We start from the raw sequence: 25,920 nt of genomic DNA, 5'->3' as shown, positions 1-25,920 counted from the left end.
TGGAATCAACCTCAACCCTGTATAGCTAACTCCAACATTACTGCATATGAGTGTCTATGGTTGTTCGAAATAATATATATAGATGGGTCGATATGATATGTCAAAACATTTGCATACGTATAGTATCCCAAGATTACATAATATATTAGAATACATGTATAATACAATATAAGTTAGCTAGGATATGATTTGTATAGAATTGTTACAATATTTCCCGTAGCTACAACAAGCAAAAAATATCCAATCTTGTTTTACCCATAACTTCTTCATTTTAAATCCGTTTTGAGTGTTTCAAGTTTCTATGGTTTCATATTGAACTTAAGTTTATGAATATAAACAGAAAAATTATAAGTTTATAGTCGGAAATATACGTTACAAGTCATTTTTGTAAAGGTAGTCATTTCAGTCGAAAGAACGACGTCTAGATGACTATTTTGGAAAACATACTTCCACTTTGAGTTTAACCATGATTTTTGGATATAGTTTCATGTTCATAAGAAAAATTATTTTCCCAGAAGAACAACTTCTAAATCAAAGTTTATCAGAGTTTTTAATTAACTAACCCAAAACAGCCCGCGGTGTTACTATGACGGCGTATGTCCGCTTTTACGGTGTTTTTCGTGTTTTCAGGTTTTAAATCATTAAGTTAGCATATCATAAAGATATAGAACATGTGTTTAGTTGATTTTAAAAGTCATGTGTAATGACCCGAAAATTTGCGACTAAATTTAAACTTAATCTTTAAAGGATTAATGATTTCGACACGATAAACAAAGTCTGTAAAACTGAATCTCAAAATTTTTGAACTATTCAAGTACCCTTCGATTTTCTCAACGATTCGCGAACAATTATATGTAAATAGATACATATATATACTATAACTTGAAAACGTAACAAAGTTTTAATTGCATAATACCGTACATTAAACTTATTGGTTTATATATCTAATTAAATATATATGATTTCAAGTTATTTAGTAAACGATAGTAACATTCGATTATTGATTTGATTGATATTTAGATAAGTTAACTAAAACGTTTAAGATGAACCAGTAAAACACTAATTTGATAAAGTATTTTCAAATTGCTACAGTACCCAAAATGCTACAGTGTTTTCGAAAATCACTATTTGCTACAGTAAAATTTACTTTGCTACAGTGAAATGCTACAGTAAAAAATGCTACAGTAACTTTGCTACAGTAAAACACTATTTTAAAAATGTATTTTAACAAATAGTGAGACGATGATTTATAGAAGTAAATGACCAAAATACTCGAAAGTTTAAGATATACTTTGAGTGGTATAGTTTAGGAATAATTTAAGGCTATATTTTAACAAAGGTACGAGTCACGAAATGTAAAATGCAAGTTTTCTCAGCGTACGAAAGGACATTCGAGAAACCGGAACCGGGACATAAGTCAAGTAACAACGTACGACTTATCGGAACAAAAGTTACAAGTCAACTATGCATGTGAATTTAATATAATATATAATTAATTATTTAAATTATATATATTATATATTTATTTTATATTATGTCTACAAGCTAGGAGCCAAAACAATGTGAGCTGTCCCTGGTCCTCATGCGAGTCGCATGGCCAGAAGGCCATTTCCATGCGAGTCGCATGACTCCAGATTTCAGGCCAGGTTCTATAAATTGCAACATTTTCTGCCAAGTAAAGAAAATAAAAAACACACACATACATATTACTCCGTATTTATTTTATTTATTATTTATATTATTATTATTATTATTATTATTAATAAGATTATTATTAATCTTATTATTTTTTTTATTTAGTGTTATTATTTTTGCGATACAAAAATAATAATGTACATCAAATATTACGACGGGGTGCTGTCCAAGTAATTTTCAAAATGAGTTTTCGAACAAGCTAGAGCTAAGGAAATTATGGGTTATTGCCAAGGAGGTTATGGGTAATGTCGGGGGTATTTTTTTTTGTGAATCAAACCTCGTGTTTATCATCTCCGATGCGTCTACGTGCTTTCCTGCAATATTGTATATCAATATTAAACAGTGAGTTTCATTGCTCCCTTTTTACAAATATTTTTGGGCTGAGAATACATGCGCAGTTTTATAAACTGTTTTACTAAATGGATACAAATACTAAAACTGATTTTGTGTGAGTTTCATAAGATCCCTTTTACTCTCTACATTTTTTTGGCTGAGAATACATGCAAATGCTTTATAAACTGATTTACAATATTTATATGCGTGAGTTTCATTGCTCCCTTTTTAATTGCTTTTGCAATCTATATTTTTAGGCTGAGAATACATGCATTTTATTTTAAACGCAATGGATACAAGTACATACTAAATTCTACACTGAGTTTGAACCGAAAATCCCTTAGCTTTGGTAACTGTTAACTGCCAGTTATAAGAACTGGTGGGCGCGAGTAGTGGTATATGGATCCATAGGGCTTGATATCCCCGTCCGAGCTAGAGCGCTAGCCTTTTAACGGACGTATGCTATTTGAGAAGCGTACACGTTGGTTTGCGTGTATTATTAAGATGATTATACAAAGGGTACAAATTATATAAGCATTAAAGTTTAGTTACCAGGGTGCTCAATTTTGTAGAACCGATTGATAAACGTTTCGGATGAAACAACTAAAATCTTGTGATCCACCTTTTATGTAAAACATAATGATAAACGTTTTGAATAAAACAACTGAACTTTTGTAATCCACATTGATATACGGATTATCTGTAATATTAAAACTATGAACTCACCAACCTTTGTGTTGACACTTGAAGCATGTTTATTCTCAGGTTTCTAGAAGTCTTCCGCTGTTTGCTCATACGTGATACAAGTTATGTGCTTGGAGTCATACATGCTATATACAAGAAACTTGCATTCATCAAACCATTACCATGTATCTTATTTTGACTGTATTGTCAACAGATGTATTATTGTAAACCATTTAAATGGTGATTGTCTATACGTAGGAATCATCAGATGTAAAAAAACCTGGAATTTATATATTCATTTATGAAATACCTTTTCAAACGAATGCAATGTTACAAAACGTATCACATAGAGGTCAAATACCTCGCAATGAAATCAATGAATGATGTGTTCGTCCATATGGATTTGGAGCGATCGTCACATCATGTTATAAGGATTAACTTTTATGTGCGAATAAGTTTAGAATTAACTAAACTATGTTCTAGTGATTTCAAGTTTAAACCTTCGAATAAGGTAGTTTTATATATATGAATCGAATGATGTTAAGAATATCATTACTACCTCAGGTTTTGTGGATAAACCTACTAGAAATGAGAAAAATAGATCTAGCTTCAAAGGATCCTTGGATGGCTTGAAAGTTCTTGAAGCAGAATCATGACACGAAAACAAGTTCAAGTAAGATTTCCACTCGAAATAAGATTGTTATAGTTATAGAAATTGAATCAAAGTTTGAATATGAGTATTACCTTGTATTAGAAAGATATCTTAATGTAAATAAGAAAGATTTCTTGAGGATGGATGATCACTTTACAAGATTGGAAGTAAGCTAGCAAACTTGGAAGTATTCTTGATTTTATGAAACTAGAACTTATAGAATTTATGAAGAACACTTAGAACTTGAAGATAGAACTTGAGAGAGATCAATTAGATGAAGAAAATTGAAGAATGAAAGTGTTTGTAGGTGTTTTTGGTCGTTGGTATATGGATTAGATATAAAGGATGTGTAATTTTGTTTACATGTAAATAAGTCATGAATGATTACTAATATTTTTGTAATTTTATGAGATATTTCATGCTAGTTGCCAAATGATGGTTCCCACATGTGTTAGGTGACTCACATAGGCTGTTAAGAGCTGATCATTGGAGTGTATATACCAATAGTACATACATCTAAAAGCTGTGTATTGTACGAGTACGAATACGGGTGCATACGAGTAGAATTGTTGATGAAACTGAACGAGAATGTAATTGTAAGCATTTTTGTTAAGTAGAAGTATTTTGATAAGTATCTTGAAGTATTTCAAAAGTGTATGAATACATATTAAATCACTTCATGTATATACATTTTAACTGAGTCGTTAAGTCATCGTCAGTCGTTACATGTAAATGTTGTTTTGAAACCTTTAGGTTAACGATCTTGTTAAATGTTGTTAACCCATTGTTTATTATATCTAAAGAGATGTTAAATTATTACATTATCATGATATTATGATATATTAATATATCTTAGTATGATATATATACAGTTAAATGTTGTTACAACGATAATCGTTACATATATGTCTCGTTTCGAAATCATTAAGTTAGTAGTCTTGTTTTTACATATGTAGTTCATTGTTAATACACTTAATGACATGTTTACTTATCATTTATCATGATTAAACATAGTGTATCAATATCTTAATATGATTCATATGTATTTAGTAAGACGTTGTTATAACGATAATCGTTATATATATCGTTTCGAGTTTCTTAATTCAATAAACTCAATTTTATGTATATAACTCATTGTTAAAATACCTAATGAGATACTTACTTATCATAATATCATGTTAACTATATATATAATCATATATATGTTATCATATAGTTTTTACAAGTTTTAACGTTCGTGAATCACCGGTCAATTTGGGTGGTCAATTGTCTATATGAAACCTATTTCAATTAATCAAGTCTTAACAAGTTTGATTGCTTAACATGTTGGAAACACTTAATCATGTAAATAACAATTTCATTTAATATATATAAACATGGAAAAGTTCGGGTCACTACAATTTACCTCCCACCTTCTAGGTGGAAGCCCTTCACATGGATAAATATCTCATAAACCTCCTTCCATCTTCTGCCATTGATTAAGATATCCCAAATACTCTCCTATAAAAATATCCCTCAAACTACTTCACTCTTCGAGTCTTCAGATGCCTCTGCTACCCTCACTTCAACACCACCAACAAACTTGCACCTCTCTTTACACCTTGAATATTCCTTGGATACCCATCTAATCATTGTGGTTACCGTTGTTTTGATCTCGCCAACCATAAGATTATATTGTCTCATCAAGTTACCTTTGATGAGACATCTTTCCCTACGGTTCCACCACTACCTCCACACCACCCTCCTATGAGTTCCCTGAACCCCCACCAAAACTCTACTCTCATAACTTCCCTGACATACCATCTCATCCACCAGTAACAAACTATCCAATGCCACCTACACATGCGGTATCTATCCCAACACCTCCCCCTTCAGATCCTCTACCACCAAACACCACTTTCGCTCACCCCATGGTTACTCGTCATCATTTTGGTACCACTGATCAGTGTCGAAGGGCCAATCAAAAATGATCTAATTACTCTAACTTAGCTAGGGTAAATAGGATTCATTCCTCAGGAAGTCGTCATTAAACGCAAGCAATTCTAAGGATTTTGTTTTGTAATTAACTAAGATTAACTAAAGAAATAACTAGTTTGATGATTAACTAAACAAAACGCAAACTTAGATGATTAAAAACTAAAAGCATAAACAATAGACTAAAATGAGAAGTTGTAAACAATTGGATTAAAAGCTTTTATCGTTCACAATCCCAATTAAGCATGCATTCATTCAAACAAGTCTCATGTTTGTCAAGTATTGATCAAATTTCATAGACAAGAATTCTTAAGTTTGTTAATCACAATTATCTTAGGCTTGAACTATGTGATCTAAACACTTTGTCTCTTTCTCTAAGTTAATTAACACTAAGTTGGATCAAGTACACAATGTTAAATCACTATAACTCAACTTGCAATAATCAATAATCATAAAACTTGCATTAATCAATACTCAACGGGTTCACAATATCATAATACAAAAGACTTAAGTATTACAATATCATAAACCACACAAAAATATGAAAGAAAAATACATGCATTAATTGTTCATGGAATGAATGAAGATAAAAAGACTAGCCGCTCATACTGTTGATGATAATTATGTTAATTTGTTGATGAAGCATGGAGTTATCACCGTTGAATCTTGAAAATAGATGAAGTTTTGATGTTAAGGTTGTTCTCTGCTGCTAAAAACTGATGGAGAAGTGATGAAATTCGTAGCTTTAGGGTTCCCTTTAAATAGGGAATGACCAACATGCTTCCTAAGAAAAATCTCTAAAATTCGGCTGCAGAAAAATTACATTGGCTTAATTTACGCCAGGTCTGGCGTAAATTACACCACCCAGTGAAAGTCTGGCGTATTTTTACGCCCAAAAGTCCCCAAATCAACTGACCCCTTTGATGCTTCTGGCGTATATTACGCCAGGTCTGGCGTAATTTACGCCAGTGTTAAGTTGCTGATGCTTTCCTGATTTTACTAACATTTTACACAAATCATCTTCAAATGCCATTTTTCATCAAATACTCTTATCTTTCTTGATTTATCTTCAAAACACAATTTTAACTGCATCAACGACTGCTTTCCTTCATCGGGATACCAGCTCCTTCCATTAGGAGTAATCGATGATAGATCTTGGGCCGCCGAACTACTTTCTGGATATTTTTGTTACTCGTACTTCTTCATGGATGTTCATGTATCAGAAGAAGTATGCCTCTGAGATCATCGAACGTGCAGACTTGGTTGGTTGTAACTCCAGCAGGACACCGATTGCTACTAGCACCAAAATAACCGTGAGTGGTCATCCGGTTAAGGATCCTACATTGTATCGTAGTCTTGCGGGTGCTCTTCACTACCTCGCTTTTACCGGACCGAATATTTCTTACGTTGTTCAGCAGATTTATTTGTCCATGCACGACCCTCGAGAGCCTCATATGGCATCCCTCGAATGATTACCCGCTATGTTCAGGGCACCGTGGATCTCGGTCTTTAGCGATTCGCCTCTTCCACCACTTCTTTGGTCGCATACTATGATGCAAATTGAGTCGATTTTTCTACCACTCGATGATCCGCTTCCGGGCATTTTGTGTGTTTGGGTAACAATTTTCTCTCCTGGTCCTCTAAGAGACAGCACACTCCATCTCGCTCAAGTGCCGAAGCAGGCTATCGATTGTTGTTACGAGGAGAGAGACAATTAATACATTATTATGACATCATTATAACTTTTTTAAGAGGATGAGAGAGAAGAGAAAGAGATAAGGACACTATGTTAAAATTAATGTGTGTTTGATAAAACTCAATGGTTAATCGCTGAATGGTTTATGATCTGAATGATTCAAAGGTTATGAATGAGTTTTGTTGCGAATGACAATAAGAAGTTTGATAATCATTTTGCATGAGCAATGTTAATGATGTAAAAATTACATTATTCACATCTATATGAATAAAAACTAAAATATACAGTAGCTATTTAATAAGTGTTCTTAATATAATTTAAAGAGAATATTACATAAAATTTATGTGCTTATTTCTTTACAGGGTATTTCAGCACTGAATATCTAAAACATTCATCATCATGTATCATTCAGATGTCAGAAACAAACACACTAAATATTGAATGGTTTAACGTTCAGCGCTGAACCATTCTATTAAAATTTACACAAACACACCCTTTGTCAATGTGGTTTTAAGAATGAGTGATTGCCCTTCTCTGACCCTTACTGCCCAACCTGAGAGCGGACAGCTAATGCGTTCCACTTATTGAACATGGTTCTATGGTCGGTCCGTGACCCCTGGATGGTGAACGCGTCCTTGGGGTAATCTCGTAGTTCCTACGGGGTGGAGATGATGGGGTCGGTCCATGGATTTTCCTTCCTTTTGCCGCATTTCGCTCAAAGGGTTGAAGGGAGATAGTGCATCAAGCTGTTCGCAAGGGCCAACTTGATCCTCTTCCCCAAGAATTTCCTGTATAACTAATTTATAGTACAAATATAGTTCAAATAATTAATAAATAATACAATAATCAATTAGGTGGTGGATATGATATTGAACGTTTAAATTTTTTTTTTTTATTTTTTTTTTTTGAAAAGCATGAACGTTTAATTTTGATAGAAGTTTGGCCAGATTTTGGCCTAACTTAACTGAAAGTCAAAATCGTACTCGCAGACAACTATGACTAATTAATCAATCCTTCATGTTTATCATTAAAAACTTAGAAGCAATTAAAAGATGTGATAATATTGTGTTTGTAGTCTTTATGTAAAATTATGTAACAACGCTCACTTAAAAAAACGAAGAATTTTCTTTTTTTTTGAAAACCCAAAATTTTATAGTGGTTATAGTGTTCTAGCTTGGAGTTAAATATGCTCACAATTCACAATTTTAATTTTCAACTAATCAAAAAAAAAAAAAAATAACAGAGAAAAAACACAATTTTACTAAAGAAAAAAAAAAAGGGAAAAAACCCGAAAGAATCAATGTGCACGACGCTAAACACAACTGCACAACGTTGTTCAATATGTTGTCTCTATAGTAAAAACATTGTTAGATGACATTCTCGATCAGTAACAACGGTAAAAAGTATCACTCTGTAAGCTCTTATGAACTACCATCAAAGAAAAACAAAAAATGAAATGCTTCATGTCCATTTAAACGTGGAAACCTTTTTTAGTTAACATTTTGTAAGTATTCAAAACATAAAAAAGTATTGGTGATTTCAAAGAAAGAAAATATATCATATATGAATAAGTAGGTGCTAACGTGTTGGCATATTGGCGGTGATACGACTTCTCATAATAGATGCCAGGGGTTCTACTCTTATGAGTTGCAAAAATATTTTCTAAAATTGGTTATCCGCTCATTTCATGGGCCTCGGAGGTCTTAGAAGTCTACGCGTTTGAGGCTCACACGAGGGGCTTTTACCATACGCAAAGCCTGTATGGATTCGTCGTGTGGTTTTTCTCCTGATGTGCGGCGTGATTGTAATGGTTCGTCCAAGTAAAGGATCGGGTGAGTAGGTTCTGACATTACGTTTGGACTCCGTCAGTGACCTCAAACTGTCGTTTAAAAAACAACTTTATAAGTAATTTATCTACCATTTAGTAACTTAAAATATTTGTTTATAAATACTTATTTTTTTAAAATGACAGATAAACAATTTTATTCGAATATTAAAAATAATTTTGTTGACAAAATAAATAATTACTGCTACTAAAAATATAAATAAACATTTAAATAAGCAATCTCAAACACTTCCCACCATACTATTTGTTAAATTGATTTTTAACTATTTAACCTTTTGCCTATAATTTATTTCTAACAGAAAAAAAATATGAATAACAAAATAACATCAAAATCTAAGACCTCCATAAACGCAGACTCCAAACCGTCACCATCGGGCCACTAACATCGCGTCATAGTGTGCTTTTGTTGGCGCCATAGAAGCTATCACTGGATGGCTTCGATGCGTGATAAATGTGTCAAATTTCATTTGGCTCAAAAAAAGGCGTTTGAGATTTAAAATAATAATAATAATAATAATAATAATAATAATAATAATAAATAAATAAATAAATAAGTAAATAAAAATTTAAATTGCTATATGAGCATTTTTTGTAAGTTTTAAAACTTTTAAGTTTATTATTATTATTATTATTATAATAATAATAATAATAATAATAATAATAATAATAATAATAATAATAATAATAATAATAATAATAATAAATAAATAAATAAATAAATAAATAAAAATTTAAATTGCTATATGAGCATTTTTAATTAAAACCAATTGAGAAAATAGATAATTTATTTTTTACTATATATAAATATATCATACCATTTAATTTTTCATTTTTACACACTCATTTAACCCATTTAATCCTTTTGATGTATATGATAAATTAAACTCACGAACATCAATATCATTAAATGATTTTTTCATCTCATTAACGTTTAACTTAAAGTGATTATGGATTTCAACTCCGTAATATACAACAATTGAAACAACAATCAAATGAATTCCAGAATCACTTAAGTCATATGTTAATGAAATGAACAAATGGTTTAATGATATTGATGTTCGTGAGTTTGATTTACCGAAATTGTTTACGTTTTTTAAAGAAACAAATACCTTTGACCACAAGGAAGTTTTCGAAGAAGACACTATTGAAGCCGAATTTCTTATAAAAGATGTAGAATGGTATGATATAATAGAAGAAGCAAAGATACGTTTTCAAATAATTGAGTTGTATCTTTTATATATAGATGAAGAACTTGAACGTGATTACAACATTGATAACTTTTCAGAACTGAACCAAGATTCATTTTATTATTTTTCTGATACATTTTTAGGAGTTTTTAAATTTATGTAATCGTATTTTTAAATTAATTTAATGCACTGTTTTGAAAGTTATTGTAATTTTTTTTTTGTAATATTATTTTAATTATTGAAATATATATAATTTTATTGTTACATTAATTGTTTTAATTTTAATTTATAAGTATAATATTAATACTGAATTTAACTACGAAGAATATAAATTCAGTAATAAAATAACACAAAGAAAAATAAAAGTAGAATAAAAATGGTAATCCTATTCTCTATCACACTTTATCACCATCAGAAACCTCATTAATGTGTCACATTCGTCATTTCACTTATATACCCTACAAAAACCCTTCATCACACCTCATTATCTCATTTACCATAATCCTCAATCGCTTCTACTTAATCAACTACAGTGTTTTTATCTGCTCCGTTCAACCACCCTGCTCCGTTCATCTCCCCTTACTACCGCCCATCCCACCACCATCTTCTCCGGCCACCCCTCTGGCCGAAGATGATATAGCCCAAATGTCGAAGCCAAACGGCTTTTCGTGTGCAAAATCGAGTGAATGTCGTGTTACATCTTTTTTGATTTTCAATTTTCCTGAATCGTGGACTCGTGATGATTGTCGGAAAGTTTATGAGACTTATGGGGCTCTTAAGGATGTATACTTTGCTCGGAAGAGGTTGTCGAGCGGTCAACGATTCGGGTACGTTCGTTTTGAGAACGTCTCTGACATTGTCTCCTTCACGAAATCCTTAAACAACATTCGCATCAACGGTAGGTGGATTCGTGCCTATAAGGCAATCGAGAGAGATGGTACCAGTCGAGTTCAGAATATAGGTTGTGCAGTCAATCTGAAAGACAAGGGAGATGGTAATGCTCATAATCTGAATGTCGATGATTTTGAAGCATTCCCACCTGCTCCTTGGAATCGTCTATCGTCTAGCACATCAAACCCATTTATTTGGGGAGGTAAATCCTTCGCAGATTCTATTGGAACTAATAAGTCGAATCGTATCGAGTTAAAAATCGATGGTAAATGGATTGAATTTGATCTTCCAAAATCGGTGAGCAATCATAACCTTATTTTTAGCTTCAACAAGGACCGGATTTCGTGGTCCTTGGTCGAAATTAACAAGACCCGTATCGATGGTATTAACGCTGGGGTCCAATCTGAGCCAGCAAAGGGGTCTAATATGGGTGATAATATATCGACATTTATGCACCCAGATTCGACAGACGGGTTCAATTTATCGTCTAAATCGGGTAAACTACGTGAAGATAATTTAAATGATTTACAGGCGAGCAAACCTTCTGAGACTGTAGATGAAGGTGAGTCGCCGGTAGATGTAAAGGATGCAGAAGACGATGATATCGAGATTGAAGACGGCGAGTTCATGTCGGAGGAGTCTGACGAAATCAGGAAACCACCACCATCCGACGGTTCTCCTGCCTCTCCTGCCTCGAATTCCACCCCGGATTTCAAATTAGATTGTGAACCGTTACCTTTGAATTTCCAATCACCGAGGCACTCAGATGCAAATTCCAATGGGGAAGATACAGGTCTCGAGGGAACTGATGGTACGCGTGATCCTGGCACGCTTGATCCTGTTTCCCAGGTGCCCCAATCGTGTTTTGTTCATAACCAAATTGGGCCTGAAAGTGGTATTGGGCCTGACCATTCTTTTGAGTTTGTTATGAATAATCAAGACCCAAACAGGATAGACCTGGGCTCAGATGAAAGACATGTGGGTGAACCTAGCCCGGGAAATTTTGTTTGTTTAGCACATTCCGCGGTTGCTCGCTTTCGTGTTAAAAAGAAAAAAGCCCCACCTTTGATCAAAAGTCATTTTATTAAACATGTGTGGGGTAGGCGTAATATGAAACGTAATCGTCGTCGAGACAACTTTCGGTGGCACGAAAGATACTTTATTGAGAATGTGATGAATGACTCGGACGAGGATATTAGTTGCTGCTCTTGCTGCTCTTCGTGCGCGTCATCCGACTCGGAAACTTAGAATTGCTTACTTGTCGTGTCTCTAATGTCCTCGTGTGTGTGCGTCCTCTTTTGTGTCGATCTTGTGTATGTGTGCGTCTTATTTATGCGGTGCGTGATGTTGTTGTGTTTAGTCTAGCTCCTGGCTAGTTTGTATTTCGTGTTTTGTTATTTTTAATAAAATTACCTTGCCTTTCAAAAAAAAATTATCTCATTTACCACTAATTTTGATCTAATAAAACCGGTTAAGCAAGTGATGATTTTTATGTTTAGATAATTTGAGAAGAACTAAGAACTAAGTAGTTTTAGTAAGATGTACGTGTAGTTTTAATAAGAGCATTAGGTACGGGTGGTCAATTTCACCATCCATCACTGGCGGTGCCTAAAAATGGATACCGGCCCACCGTTGGTCATAGTCGATCTCGGTGTCGTTGGCCACCATCACTCTCCCGACGGTGGTTTCAACTATTTTTTTGTTTTTTTTGTTTTTGTTTTTTTTTTTTTTTTTTTTTTACTTTTTTAAGTATTGTACTTTTTTATTGGTCCGCGACTAAAATTGACCCCGAAATAGATACTGAAGTGGACACTGAACGACACTTCAATTTAATCAATTTCAAGGTCTATTTTTAACCTTGGAATGGACACCGAAAATAAATTACGGATACTATATACGTGACATAATTAAATTATATCTCACGACTGTCTTTAAACGTTTTTTCCCGCAGTTAAAAATATAGTGCTTGTTATAATAATAATAATAATATAGATATGGATAGTCAATTTTGGTGTATACATATAGTCAATTTTGGTACACAAAGTATGTATTTTTATATTGAGATTTTAGGCTATAAATACTCATGAATGCAAGCATTAAACTTGCACCATTTCTCACACTTACAAAGTGTTTCTTTCTTTCTCTCCATTATCATCTTTGTTCTTACACTTCATTATTAGTATTCTAAATCAAGAATCAAATCACTAAAGGTAGTTATAAGCCTACTGAATTATAACATCAAGAATCAAACCACTAAAGGTAGTTATAAGCCTACTGAATTATAAACGTTATCAGCACGATAATCTTAATACTAAATATGGTTGGCTCTGCCACCAAAATGATATATGGTCGGTTATACATGGTCGGTTATACCACCAGAATGATATAGGTCGGTTATACCACCTGAAAAAATATATGGTCGACACTGTCGCCAAATTTTCATTTATGTTTACTAATATTTATATTTTTGTTATATAACATTTATTTATGATTGCTTACACATGGTCGACACTGTCACCTACTTATCATTTATGTTATATTAAATTTATGTTTAATGTTTATATACTTATGAATATAAATTGACTCTAATTTATCATGATGTTTGTTTTAATTTTTGATAATAGAAAATGTCGAATCTGGAAAAGCTTAAATTTACTCCTTTAGAATCAACTGGAAACAACTACATGCCATGGGTTATAAAAGTAAAAATGCATCTTAAATCAATGGGCATTCTTGAAACCATAAATGAAAACAACACTTGTTCTGAAAAAGAACAAGCTACGGCATGTTGCTTTATTCATCAACATATTGATGAATGCTTACAAAATAATTATGTGACTGTAGAAGATCCTCATGTTTTATGGGAAGGTCTCAAAAGCAGATTCAATAATCAAAGAGAAATTTTACTTCCAGCTGCAATGGAACAATGGAGAACATTAAGGTTCCAAGACTTTAAGAAAGTAAATGAATACAGCTCAGCTCTGTATAATACATGTTCACAACTTAAATTCTGTGGACATGAAATTAGTGATGCAGACATGATGGAGAAAACTTTCTCCACAATGAATGCTGCAAACATCACAGTGCAAAGAAATTTGAGAATGCTAAAGTTCAAAACATATCCTGAACTTAATTCATATCTCTTAGTTGCAGAGCAAAATGATGAGCTATTAATGAAAAATCAGCAATCCCGTCCTACTGGTACACTTGCAATCCCTGAAGCAAATACTGCAAATAATTATAAACAGGGACAAGGACGCGGGCAAGGTCGTGGTTATAATAACCATCACCATCATCATGCCAAAAGCCATAACTATGGTAGAAACCATCCTTATGGTAATGGTAATGGGCGTGGACGTGGTCGTGGTCGTGGCCGTGGTGGTCAAAGAAATAGTAATCCACGAAAATATAAATATCAACCACAAAACAAGCCCATTAAACAAGATGTTGAAGAAAATTCTTCTAAAAATTCTGAAGAATCTTGCTACAGATGTGGTAGAATGGGCCACTGGGCTAATACTTGCCGAACATCTAAACATCTTGTTAAGATGTATCAGGATTCGCTGAAAGGTAAAGAAAAGGAAGTAAATTTTGTGGATAATATTGATCCAACAGTCACTGAGAAACCATCTGATTTATATGAAGATTTCTTGAATGTTTAAGTTGTGTGTCTTTTGAAAAATAAACGATTTAATATCGTCTGTCTTTGTCATTATGTTTGCTAAATGTTTCAGTACTATCTATTTGCGTTTAAAATATTGTGTAATATTAATGTACTCACTATTTATTTCTTATATATGAAGTTCAATATGAATTTTGCTGGAATACAACATCAATCAAGTGGTGGAGATCTCTGTATAGCAGACAGTGGAACTACACACACTATACTTAAATCCGAGAAATATTTTATTGATCTAAAACCAACGGAAGGAACTATACATACAATATCAGGACCTGCTAACTTGATAAAAGGGATAGGAAAGGCAAATTTCATACTACCAAATGGTACAAAATTTTTAATAAATGATGCCTTATTTTCTCCCAAGTCAAGCAGAAATTTATTGAGTTTCTCCGACATATACCTTAACGGGTATGATTATCAGTCAGTGACAACAGAAAATGAGAAATATTTAAGTATCACTGACAAGAGTCATGTGGTTGAAAAACTGCCAAGACTTAGTTCTGGATTACATTATACACATATAAATGTACCAGAAATACATATGGTAGTTAACGAAAAATATATTGATCCTGGTGTATTCAGTTTATGGCATAACAGATTAGGCCATCCAGGATCAACAATGATGAAAAGGATTATTGAATGTACTCATGGACATCCACTAAAGGATAGAAAAATCCATCATGATACAATGGTTCCATGTACATCTTGCTCTCTTGGAAAATTGATAACTAGACCCTCACCACTTAAGGTTGAGAAAGAATCACCAATGTTTCTTGAAAGAATTCAAGGTGATATATGTGGACCAATTCATCCACCATGTGGACCATTTAGATATTTCATGGTTCTAATAGACGCATCTAGCAGATGGTCTCATGTTTGTCTGTTATCAAGCCGTAATGTGGCATTTGCAAAATTTCTTGCCCAAATTATTAAATTGAGAGCTCATTTTCCTGATTACACCATTAAAAGGGTGAGACTTGATAATGCTGGTGAATTTACATCTCAAGCATTTAATGACTATTGCATGTCTATAGGAATTGTTGTTGAACATTCTGTTGCTCATGTGCATACACAAAATGGTTTAGCCGAGTCATTGATTAAACGTTTACAGTTAATCGCTAGACCATTGATAATGAGAACAAAACTCCCTGTATCTATATGGGGTCATGCAATTTTACATGCTGCTGCATTGATTCGCATCAGACCAAGTGCAAGTCATAAATATTCCCCCCTACAACTTGCTTTTGGTCAAGAGCCAAATATTTCCCATCTTAGAACATTTGGTTGTGCAGTGTATGTTCCAATTGCGACACCACAACGTACAAAAATGGGTCCTCAAAGGAGGTTGGGAATATATGTTGGATATGAAACATCTTCAATATTAAGGTATATTGAACCTATGACAGGTGACGTTTTTACAGCACGTTTTGCTGATTGTCATTTTAATGAAACATTGTTCCCTAGATTAGGGGGAGAAATGAAAAATAAAGAAAATGATGTTTCATGGTGTGAACCTCAATTAAAGTATCTTGATCCTCGCACAAAAGAATGCGAGACAGAAGTTCAAAAGATAATGCATATACAAGAACTTGCAAATCAATTGCCTGATGCATTTACAGATACAAAAACGGTGACAAAATCATATATACCAGCAGTAAATACTCCAGCTCGAATTGAAATTCCAAAAGCTGGCAATAACGTCACTCATGAATCTTTGCCACGTCAGAAACGTGGAAGACCAATCGGTTCAAAGGATAAAAATCCTCGAAAAAGAAAATCAGCTGATAATGAAGTAAAAGAAAGTGTTCAAGAAGAACCACAAATCAGTACTCCTACTGCAGAGGAGATTGATGATGTCAATACAGAAATTGCAATCAATTATGCATATTCAAAAATATTATGGAACCGAAATGAAATGAAAAATCTTGATGAGAAATTTTCATTTAATGTTGCATATGACATCATGAATAATGATGATGATCCAGAACCAACATCTATGGTTGAATGTCAAAATAGACATGATTGGGCTCAATGGAAAGAAGCAATACGAGCTGAATTAGAATCACTCAATAAAAGAAAAGTTTTCGGATCCATCATTCTCACTCCTAAAGATGTGAAACCTGTAGGATACAGATGGATTTTTGTCCGAAAAAGAAATGAGAAAAATGAAGTTACAAGGTATAAAGCTAGACTTGTAGCTCAAGGTTTTTCTCAAAGACCGGGAATTGATTATGAAGAAACTTATTCTCCTGTTATGGATGCAATTACTTTTAGGTACTTAATCAGTCTGGCAGTTTCTAAAAATTTAGAAATGCATCTCATGGATGTTGTGACTGCTTATCTATATGGATCACTTGATAGTGATATATATATGAAGATACCTGAAGGATTTAAGGTACCAGAAGCATCAAATGCAAAACCCAAAGAAATGTATTCGATTAAATTACAAAGATCTTTATATGGGTTAAAACAATCGGGACGTATGTGGTATAACCGATTAAGTGATTACTTGATAAGCAAAGGGTATACAAATAATCTTACTTGCCCTTGTGTTTTCATTAAGAAAACAACATCCGGATATGTGATCATAGCTGTTTATGTTGATGATCTTAACATCATAGGTACAAATAAAGAGATCCATGAAGCCATTCAACTTCTAAAGAAAGAATTTGAAATGAAAGATCTCGGAAAAACCAAGTATTGCCTTGGTTTACAAATTGAGCATATGCCTAATGGTTTACTTGTACATCAAACAACATATACTGAAAAGATTTTGAAACGTTTCAATATGGACAAGGCAAAACCATTAAGTACTCCTATGGTTGTTAGATCACTCAATGTTGAAGCTGATCCATTTCGTCCATGTGAAGATCAAGAAGACATTCTTGGACCAGAAGTACCATATCTTAGTGCAATTGGAGCTCTTATGTATCTTACAAATTGTACAAGACCTGACATTTCTTTTGCAGTTAATTTGTTGGCAAGGTTCAGCTCTGCTCCTACCAAAAGACACTGGAATGGGATCAAACACATATTTCGATACCTTCGAGGAACTACTGATTTAGGATTATTTTATTCTAACGAATCAAAACAAGATTTGGTTGGTTATGCAGATGCAGGTTATTTATCTGATCCACATAAAGCTAAATCTCAAACTGGATATGTATTCCTAAATGGAGGTACTGCAATATCATGGCGTTCTCAAAAACAAACACTTGTTGCTACATCGTCAAATCATGCCGAAGTGATTGCATTACATGAAGCTACTCGAGAATGTTTTTGGTTGAGATCAATGACACAACTCATTACTGATTCTTGTGGACTAGAACGCGATAAAAGTCCAACAACTATCTATGAAGATAATGCAGCTTGCATAGCACAGATGAAAGAAGGGTATATCAAAAGTGACCGAACAAAACACATACCACCTAGATTCTTCTCATACACTCAAAATCTCATTAAGGACAACCAGATTGAAATGAGATATGTGCAATCTAGCAAAAACTCTGCTGATCTTTTCACGAAAGCACTTCCAACTGCTATTTTCAGAACACACGTTCATAACATTGGCATGAGACATGTTCAAAAGATGTAACAGCTGAAGCGATGTCTACTTGAGGGGGAGTCAACTCCATGCTGCACTCTTTTTCCCTTAGCTAAAGTTTTTTCCCACTGGGTTTTCTTTAGCAAGGTTTTTAACGAGGCAGTAATTTATAGTTGATCTTCAACAAAATAAAATTGCTATCCAAGGGGGAGTGTTATAATAATAATAATAATATAGATATGGATAGTCAATTTTGGTGTATACATATAGTCAATTTTGGTACACAAAGTATGTATTTTTATATTGAGATTTTAGGCTATAAATACTCATGAATGCAAGCATTAAACTTGCACCATTTCTCACACTTACAAAGTGTTTCTTTCTTTCTCTCCATTATCATCTTTGTTCTTACACTTCATTATTAGTATTCTAAATCAAGAATCAAATCACTAAAGGTAGTTATAAGCCTACTGAATTATAACATCAAGAATCAAACCACTAAAGGTAGTTATAAGCCTACTGAATTATAACAGTGCTAATGAATTCCAAATTTAGACGTCTTATTAAGATATCATGATACCATCATCTTATTATCTTTCATCTTAATCTTAATTCGATCATGACAATCTAATAAACCCTACCAAAACTCTCTAAAAAAATCAATTTTTTTTCTTGTCATAAATTTCTTTTTGAGGTTTCCCTCTCCTCTGTTTTGAGACATCTTCACAACAACAAAGCAGTTTTACAAGAATCTTCAGCTTTTTCTTTATGGTATGTCGGTCAATTCCTCTTCTTTGTTAGATTCTTTAACTGTACGTCTGTACATGTATATGTACATATCTATTATACATGTATTTATGTTACTTTGTACTATGTATGTACACATATCACATATTCATGTACAAATATCCATTAAAAACAAGTTACTAGCATGTGCATGTGTAGCTTGTCTACTTTTTTTTTTACTTATGTTTATGGGGTTGTCATTTCAATAGGTTTACCTTGATTCTTGTGTCAAATTTCAATTCTTTTTTATAAAATTTATAACCCCAAGTTTTTACCTTTTCATTTGATTCCTCAATTGTTTTTATACCTAAATTGCCCCACTGGTATGGTATGATTCTTATTGTAAATATCTTTTGCTTTCATTTCCTTATAAAGTTTTAGTCTTTCTTTTATTTGTGCATAAACTGATTATTTCATCTTGTAGAGTCAATTGTTCTAAGACAACTTGTATAGTAGTTGGTCTTTTTAGGACAAGTTATTATGCAGAATTTGATTATTTTGAACTAAATAAGCGATATCGTTACATTTATTATGAAATATAGTTTCTTTTACACGACGTGTTACTTAATTATGCTAAAGTCTCAATAATAGCTATACACAACAGTATACAATCACATGAATGTGAGATCTGAAGTTCGATAATAGTTATCTTGATACTAAGGTGTTGTTTGTTTTTCTGTCTGCAGACCTTATTATGTCTTATGTATGCGCGTCCACAAACGTTTTTATTGCAGACAGTTTATTTTTCTGAAGATATAAGATAAAATAATTTCTTATTATGTCTGCAATTTCAAAGACTTAAAACTATGCTTCTAAGTGCTGCAAACAGAATTATGTTATTTTGTAGACATAAAAACAAAATTTCTTCATTGTTCATATCATAGAGACGTTTAGACCACATCTTCTTTACAGACGTGTTCCGCATATTTTCAGATAAAAACATCTTAAAAAACAAGTTATACCAATTATCTATAAAAAATGGTTTGATTTCATACAAAAATTCTTATCATAACATCATTTAGGCAAATTATGTCATACAATTCTTTTGATACTTGCTCCGTATTTTTTATTTTTTTTTTTCGGTACAACACTTCTCATTACAAACTTCTTTTTTCAGAGTAACACATAAACTCCTTTAGTTCCAAAAGTGTATTAAGGTACAAGGGTTGTCTTGTCATATCTTGATCCAACAAACTGGCATGTCATCAATGGTCATACATTGTATAAATAAACAGTGAATTTTTTGTCTTTATGCTAAATTGAACATGGGTTTGTGCAATTTCATGTCTTTTTAAGTAATGCACACAAAAAGATTAACCAACATGTTACATTTTTTTCTAGATTTGTAGATATGGAGAAGATGAAGGTAGACAGTTATTCACCCACTTGTGTTCTTGAAGATTATTTAAGGTGTTTAGAATATGATACAAGTCCTTCAAAAGAAAGTACATCAGGGAGTGATCAAGATCATGAAAAAGATTCAAGAACTTCAACAACCTCAAAATGGGTTGATTTGTTTCATTTGATTAGAAATAAATCAAAGAAATTTAATCCTGTTAGTAGTGGTTTGCAATTATCAAGAAAATTAAGTAGTAGTTTTAGAGAACAATTTGCTATTATCCCACCATCTCCAATGGCAGATATGAATTATTTCAAGCCACATTGGAAGAACTTCACCTTTTCACAGTTGCAATCTGCCACCAATAACTTCTCAAATGGTATGATTTTTAAATTTTGGTTTATTATTCATTTGAAAAAGATTAACTTTTAGTTTATTATTGAAAGTTTAATTTTTTTTTTTTTTGGGTGGGGGGGGGGGGGGTGGGGGGTGGGGGGGGGGGGGGGGTTGGATTGCAATGTAGAAGTGATTATGATACTCAGAGAATGTTTGGCTAATTATTTTAGTTTTAGGGGCTTATTAGCTTATTTGTAAAAGGAAATGAGCTCATTCTTTTGCAGTTTATGAGCTTATGAACTTGATCTTATGACCTTTATTAGAAAAAGCTATAAAAGTTATTTAATTGTCATAATTTTTAAATCTTAATTCATTTAATTTTAATGTTTTTGATTCAGAAAATATGATTGGGAAGGGAGGTTATGCAGAGGTTTACAAAGGGGTTTTAAAAAATGGTCAACTTGTTGCTGTTAAACAACTAACACGAGGTCCTATCGATGAACGAACCGCAAGTTTTTTATCGGAGCTTGGGGTTATGGCTCATGTTAACCATCCAAATACAGCCAAATTGATTGGTTATGGTGTTGAAGGAGGATTACATCTTGTTCTTGAGTTGTCACCCAATGGTAGTTTAGCTTCGTGGCTTCATGGTTAGTTTTTTTTTTCTTTGGGTTTTAGTTTATCATGCCTTATTTAGACGTGTCAATTTCAACCCATTTGTGTCCAGATGAGTGGTTTGGGTTGCCTTATTTAGACGTGTCAATTTTGACCCATTTATGTACAAATGGGTGGTTTGGGTTATTAGACGTGTCAATTTCGGCCAATTTGTGTCCCGATGGGTGTTTTGGGTTGCCTTATTTACATGTGTCAATCTCGACCCATTTTTGTACAAATGGGTGGTTGGGTTGCCCTATTTATTTAGACGCGTCAATTTTGACCCATTTATGTACAAATGTGTGCCTTATTTAGACGTGTAAATTTCGACCCATTTGTGGGTTCAATTTCAAGGTGGACAATATGTATATATTTGTAGAAAATTTTTTGTTAGATGTATGAGTTTGCCTTAAAAAATGAAGAAACGGGTCAAACATATCAAAAGTAATAAAAATTGTATTTGAATTCTATCAATTATAAGTTTATAACCATCTAACTTGTTTTATTAAAAATTAATTTGATCATAATGATACAGTTTATAAATCACATGAACACAATAAAAAATTCTATGTGGGCCGCCTGACCCGACCCACCTACTTTGCCATCATATATATTGTAAACTAGTAATAGCAATCATAAACACTTATATCTAATACAGAAATTAGTGGCATTGACCCCACCCATTAGCCAATCCCTTACTCCTATAATGATTTTAGTGTTTTCTTGAAGCTGAAGGGAAAAAAGATAGGATTTTTACTTAAACTTTACATTTTTGTGACAGCTTTAAAGGAGAAATTAGAATGGGAAATTAGGTACAAAGTTGCTTTAGGGATAGCTGAAGGTTTGCTTTATCTTCATGAAGGATGTCAAAGGAGAATTATTCATAGAGACATTAAGGCTGCAAATATATTGCTTACAAAAGACTTTGAACCTCAAGTAAGTACTAATTATTACTAACTTGATCAAAATTTGATATTTGGTTGGTTAAAGCTAAGGTGACGTTTGGTTCAGGATTTGAAATCTAATGGGATTTAATATCCTATCATGTGTTTGGTTCGGCGATATGAAATCCCAGAATTTGTAAAAGGTAAATGTAAAATGTAAAATATAAGCGTAAAGTAAAATATAAACGTAAAGGGTATACCGTAAACGTAAAAGTAAATGTAAAATATAAAACGTAAACGTAAAAATTTATACCCAAACACTCCTAATTGAGGAAAAGTTGAAACTATAGTACTGAACGATGGACGGACGTTTGACCCAAAAGTGTGTAGAGCATCTTAGCCATTGTACTGTTTGTTCCTCCTATTACTTATTAACATCACATAAATTTAGTCTAAACAATAGAAAAAATTAAAGAAACTGTTAAGGTGTATTTGGAAACTTTGGACACAAAGATAACAATTTTTGATCCAGATTTGCGATTTTGGGCTAGCGAAATGGCTGCCAGAGCATTGGACTCACCATAATGTGTCAAGATTCGAAGGAACATTTGGGTTCGTATGCTTTATTACTCTTTTTAGAGTTTGTCTAGCTGTAATATATACTAGTACTAGTATTGTGACAGCTCAGTCCAATAAATTTACCATTTTTTGTGTAGATATCTTGCTCCGGAGTACTTGATGCACGGGATAGTTGATGAAAAGACTGATGTTTTTGCGTTCGGTGTACTTTTGTTGGAACTTATTAGCGGTCGAAGAGCTCTAGATTACTCGCAACAGAGCCTTGTTTTATGGGTATGTTTTGTGTTTTAATAGTTAAACAGCGAATTCCCCGTAATCATAACTTTATTATTAAAGCATAACTTTATTATTAAACCCTAATTAACCTGAATAGACTCCAACCTCAAATTTGGGCAATAACATATCATCTAATACCCCGCAGTTCGAACGAAAAAATCGCGAAAGTTCAATGATAAAACAACGCTTATAATAAAAAAAAGTATTTTTTTATTTATTGCATCAAATAGACTTATATTCGTTGATATGGTTGTGTTTTGCTTGACTGCGTGGTCCTTTTCTGTAACGTTTCTATCTACGTCATGACTTCCTTTTCTTTCTATTTTAAGATAAAAAAAATTAAGTTCATAAATATAAATAATAACTAAACAACATGTTTAAAGTTTTACATATCAACCGGGGCGGAACTTGAACCCGATAGCAAATGGGGGCGGGTGCAAAAACTTATTAAATTTTTCAGTGATAGCTGGGCATACACTAATAAAAACCTTGTTTTTAAGTAAAAAAAATTTTTTGTGTATTTTTTATTTTTTTTTAAATCCAGCTGCGGCGGGTGCGCCGCCCGGTCCTAACAATGTTCCGCCCCTGCATATCAAAACAGCTGTAGCTACTAAAACTAATTTAACCGTTTTGAGATAAAACAACAACCCAACTTGACCCATTCATAATTCAACTAATATTTGATTTACTTTAACAGGCGAAACCATTGCTCAGAAAGAACAACGTTCGAGAGCTCGTTGATCCTGCTATTGCAGACAATTGTAACATACGACAATTGCATCTAACGGTTTTGGCTGCATCTTTATGCATTCAACGTTCATCAATCCGACGCCCTAGTATGAATCAGGCACATTTCCATCCTTCAATTTTTCAAGTTTTTCCATTAACCGTAACGTAAACATGTTAAGATTCAAGTAACAGTTTAAGTATGATAATAACTTATGATGATGATCTGATGTTGTATTCAGGTTTTACAGCTCCTGAAAGGCGAACAAGCTGGATGGGAATTTGCAATGAAATTATGTAAGCGCGGGTCATCAATGAAGAAACATTATGAAGAACTTTTTCGTGCAGAATTTATAGTATGATCACTTCCCAAAAGTCTAGTAAAATCGGCTGATTAAACTTCTGCTGTATGTATTTTGTAAGTGGACTTAAATTCCTGAACGAAAAAGAGATTAAACACAATAAACTGCTTCAGATCTTATTAATCTATTGACACATCAACGAATCACAATTGCAAGGTTTCGAATTGAACAGTGACAAGATAATAAATACTAGACAACCGAAGAACACACTCAACGATTTAACAGACTAACAATCGTGACAATTGTGAACACGAAAACAACACAGACAATATGAAACAGCAGCAGCAATGAGATGAAGAAGATGACTGCAGAAAGAAAATGTGGAGCGTATTTGGAACTCAAACCCTAGATGGGTATTTATAGCCTTCATTATAAATTGCACATTTGCCCCTTAAAGTATCACCAACTCGTCATCAGCTGCACAACTTCTAATAGCAAGTCACCCAACTTTCTTTTATTCAACTTTAGACACCAAACCTACACTTAAACACAAACATAGTAAGAAAAAGGGAGAAAAATACAAAGATTAGATTGAAAAGGCATGATTTTAACACCCTCCCTCAATCTTATCTTTGTACACATTAAATATTCCAAGTTTATTACACAACAACTTGTGTTGTGACTTATTCAAAGATTTTGTGAAGATGTCTGCTACCTGTTTTGTAGTGTCAATGTAATCAGTTTTAATAACACCTGTCAAATTTTTTTCCCTTACCACATGAACATCAGTTTCAAAATGTTTGGATCTTTCATGAAACACAGGATTAGCAGCTAATAAAAGGGCAGATTTGTTGTCACAGAGTAATTTTACAGGTAGCAAATTTGTTACTTTAAGATCAGCAAGCAACTTCACAACCCAAATAATCTCACAGGTTGCGGCAGCTAAAGATCTATACTCAGATTCGGTGGATGACCTTGAAACTGTAGGTTGTTTTTTACTTTTCCAACTAATGAGGGACCCACACAGGTACAGACAATATCCAGACACAGATCTTCTTGTTCCCAGACATTTTCCCCAATCAGCATCTGAATATGCATATAAATTATTCATACCTGGGTTTCTTATAATTTGAATTCCGGCACCTGGATTTCCTTTTAAGTATCTCAATACTCTGAAGGCAGCTTTGACATGAGATTGAAGAGGAGAATGCATATATTGACTCAAACATTGTATAGAGTATGAAATATCAGGCCTTGTTAAGGTTAGGTAAATTAACTTTCCAACAAGTCTTTGATATTGTGAGATATCATCAAGTTTTTTATCATCTTCAGTTTCATCACTATTCAAAACAGAATTGGACTCCAAGGGAGTTGCCATTGGTTTTGACCCTAACATTCCAAATTCACTCAGAAGTTCAAGACAATATTTTCTTTGGTTCATACAAATTCCATTTTTAGTTTTAACAATTTCAATCCCAAGAAAATATTTGAGTTCACCCAAATCTTTTATCTTGAATTTAGATTTAAGAAAATCCTTGACTTTTGAAATTTCAGCAAGATTATTTCCAGTTATGATCATATCATCCACATAAACCAAGAGGGTAATAAAGTTTGGACCAACAGACCAAGTATATAAGGAGTAATCATTCACACTTTGCACAAAACCATATTCAACAAGAAAGGAGGTAAGTTTTTCATTCCACTGTCTAGGGGCTTGTTTTAAACCATATAGGGATTTTGTCAATTTTCACACTTTGGTGTCATCTTTTGAAAAATAACCTTCAGGAAGTGTCATGTACACATCCTCTACCAAATCCCCATACAAAAAAGCATTGTTAATATCAAGTTGAAACA

At 33.1% G+C, this 25,920-nt stretch overlaps 3 protein-coding genes across 3 annotated transcripts; 2 read left to right on the top strand and 1 right to left on the bottom strand.

Moving 5' to 3' along the window:
* The first annotated feature begins 6,483 nt into the window (after window positions 1-6,483).
* Window positions 6,484-6,810, top strand: LOC139874680 (uncharacterized mitochondrial protein AtMg00810-like). The gene has a single exon (XM_071862088.1). It carries the CDS (start codon window positions 6,484-6,486, stop codon window positions 6,808-6,810), a length of 327 nt encoding a protein of 108 aa, XP_071718189.1.
* Window positions 6,811-18,810: 12,000 nt separating this feature from the next.
* Window positions 18,811-24,126, top strand: LOC139874679 (receptor-like cytosolic serine/threonine-protein kinase RBK2). The gene is made up of 8 exons (XM_071862087.1): window positions 18,811-18,955; window positions 20,312-20,688; window positions 21,044-21,295; window positions 22,081-22,235; window positions 22,716-22,795; window positions 22,900-23,035; window positions 23,736-23,885; window positions 24,007-24,126. Exons 2-8 carry the CDS (start codon window positions 20,322-20,324, stop codon window positions 24,124-24,126), a joined length of 1,260 nt encoding a protein of 419 aa, XP_071718188.1. The 5' UTR covers window positions 18,811-18,955; window positions 20,312-20,321.
* Window positions 24,127-24,673: 547 nt separating this feature from the next.
* On the bottom strand, window positions 24,674-25,645 carry LOC139874678 (uncharacterized mitochondrial protein AtMg00810-like). Its single transcript, XM_071862086.1, has one exon. The coding sequence runs from the start codon at window positions 25,643-25,645 to the stop codon at window positions 24,674-24,676; it is 972 nt and encodes a 323-aa protein (XP_071718187.1).
* Between the last annotated feature and the right edge of the window lie 275 nt (window positions 25,646-25,920).

The sequence above is a fragment of the Rutidosis leptorrhynchoides genome, chromosome 11 (assembly GCF_046630445.1).
Source record: "Rutidosis leptorrhynchoides isolate AG116_Rl617_1_P2 chromosome 11, CSIRO_AGI_Rlap_v1, whole genome shotgun sequence".
Taxonomy (NCBI): Eukaryota; Viridiplantae; Streptophyta; class Magnoliopsida; order Asterales; family Asteraceae; genus Rutidosis; species Rutidosis leptorrhynchoides.
This window is presented reverse-complemented; position numbering and strand designations above follow the sequence as displayed.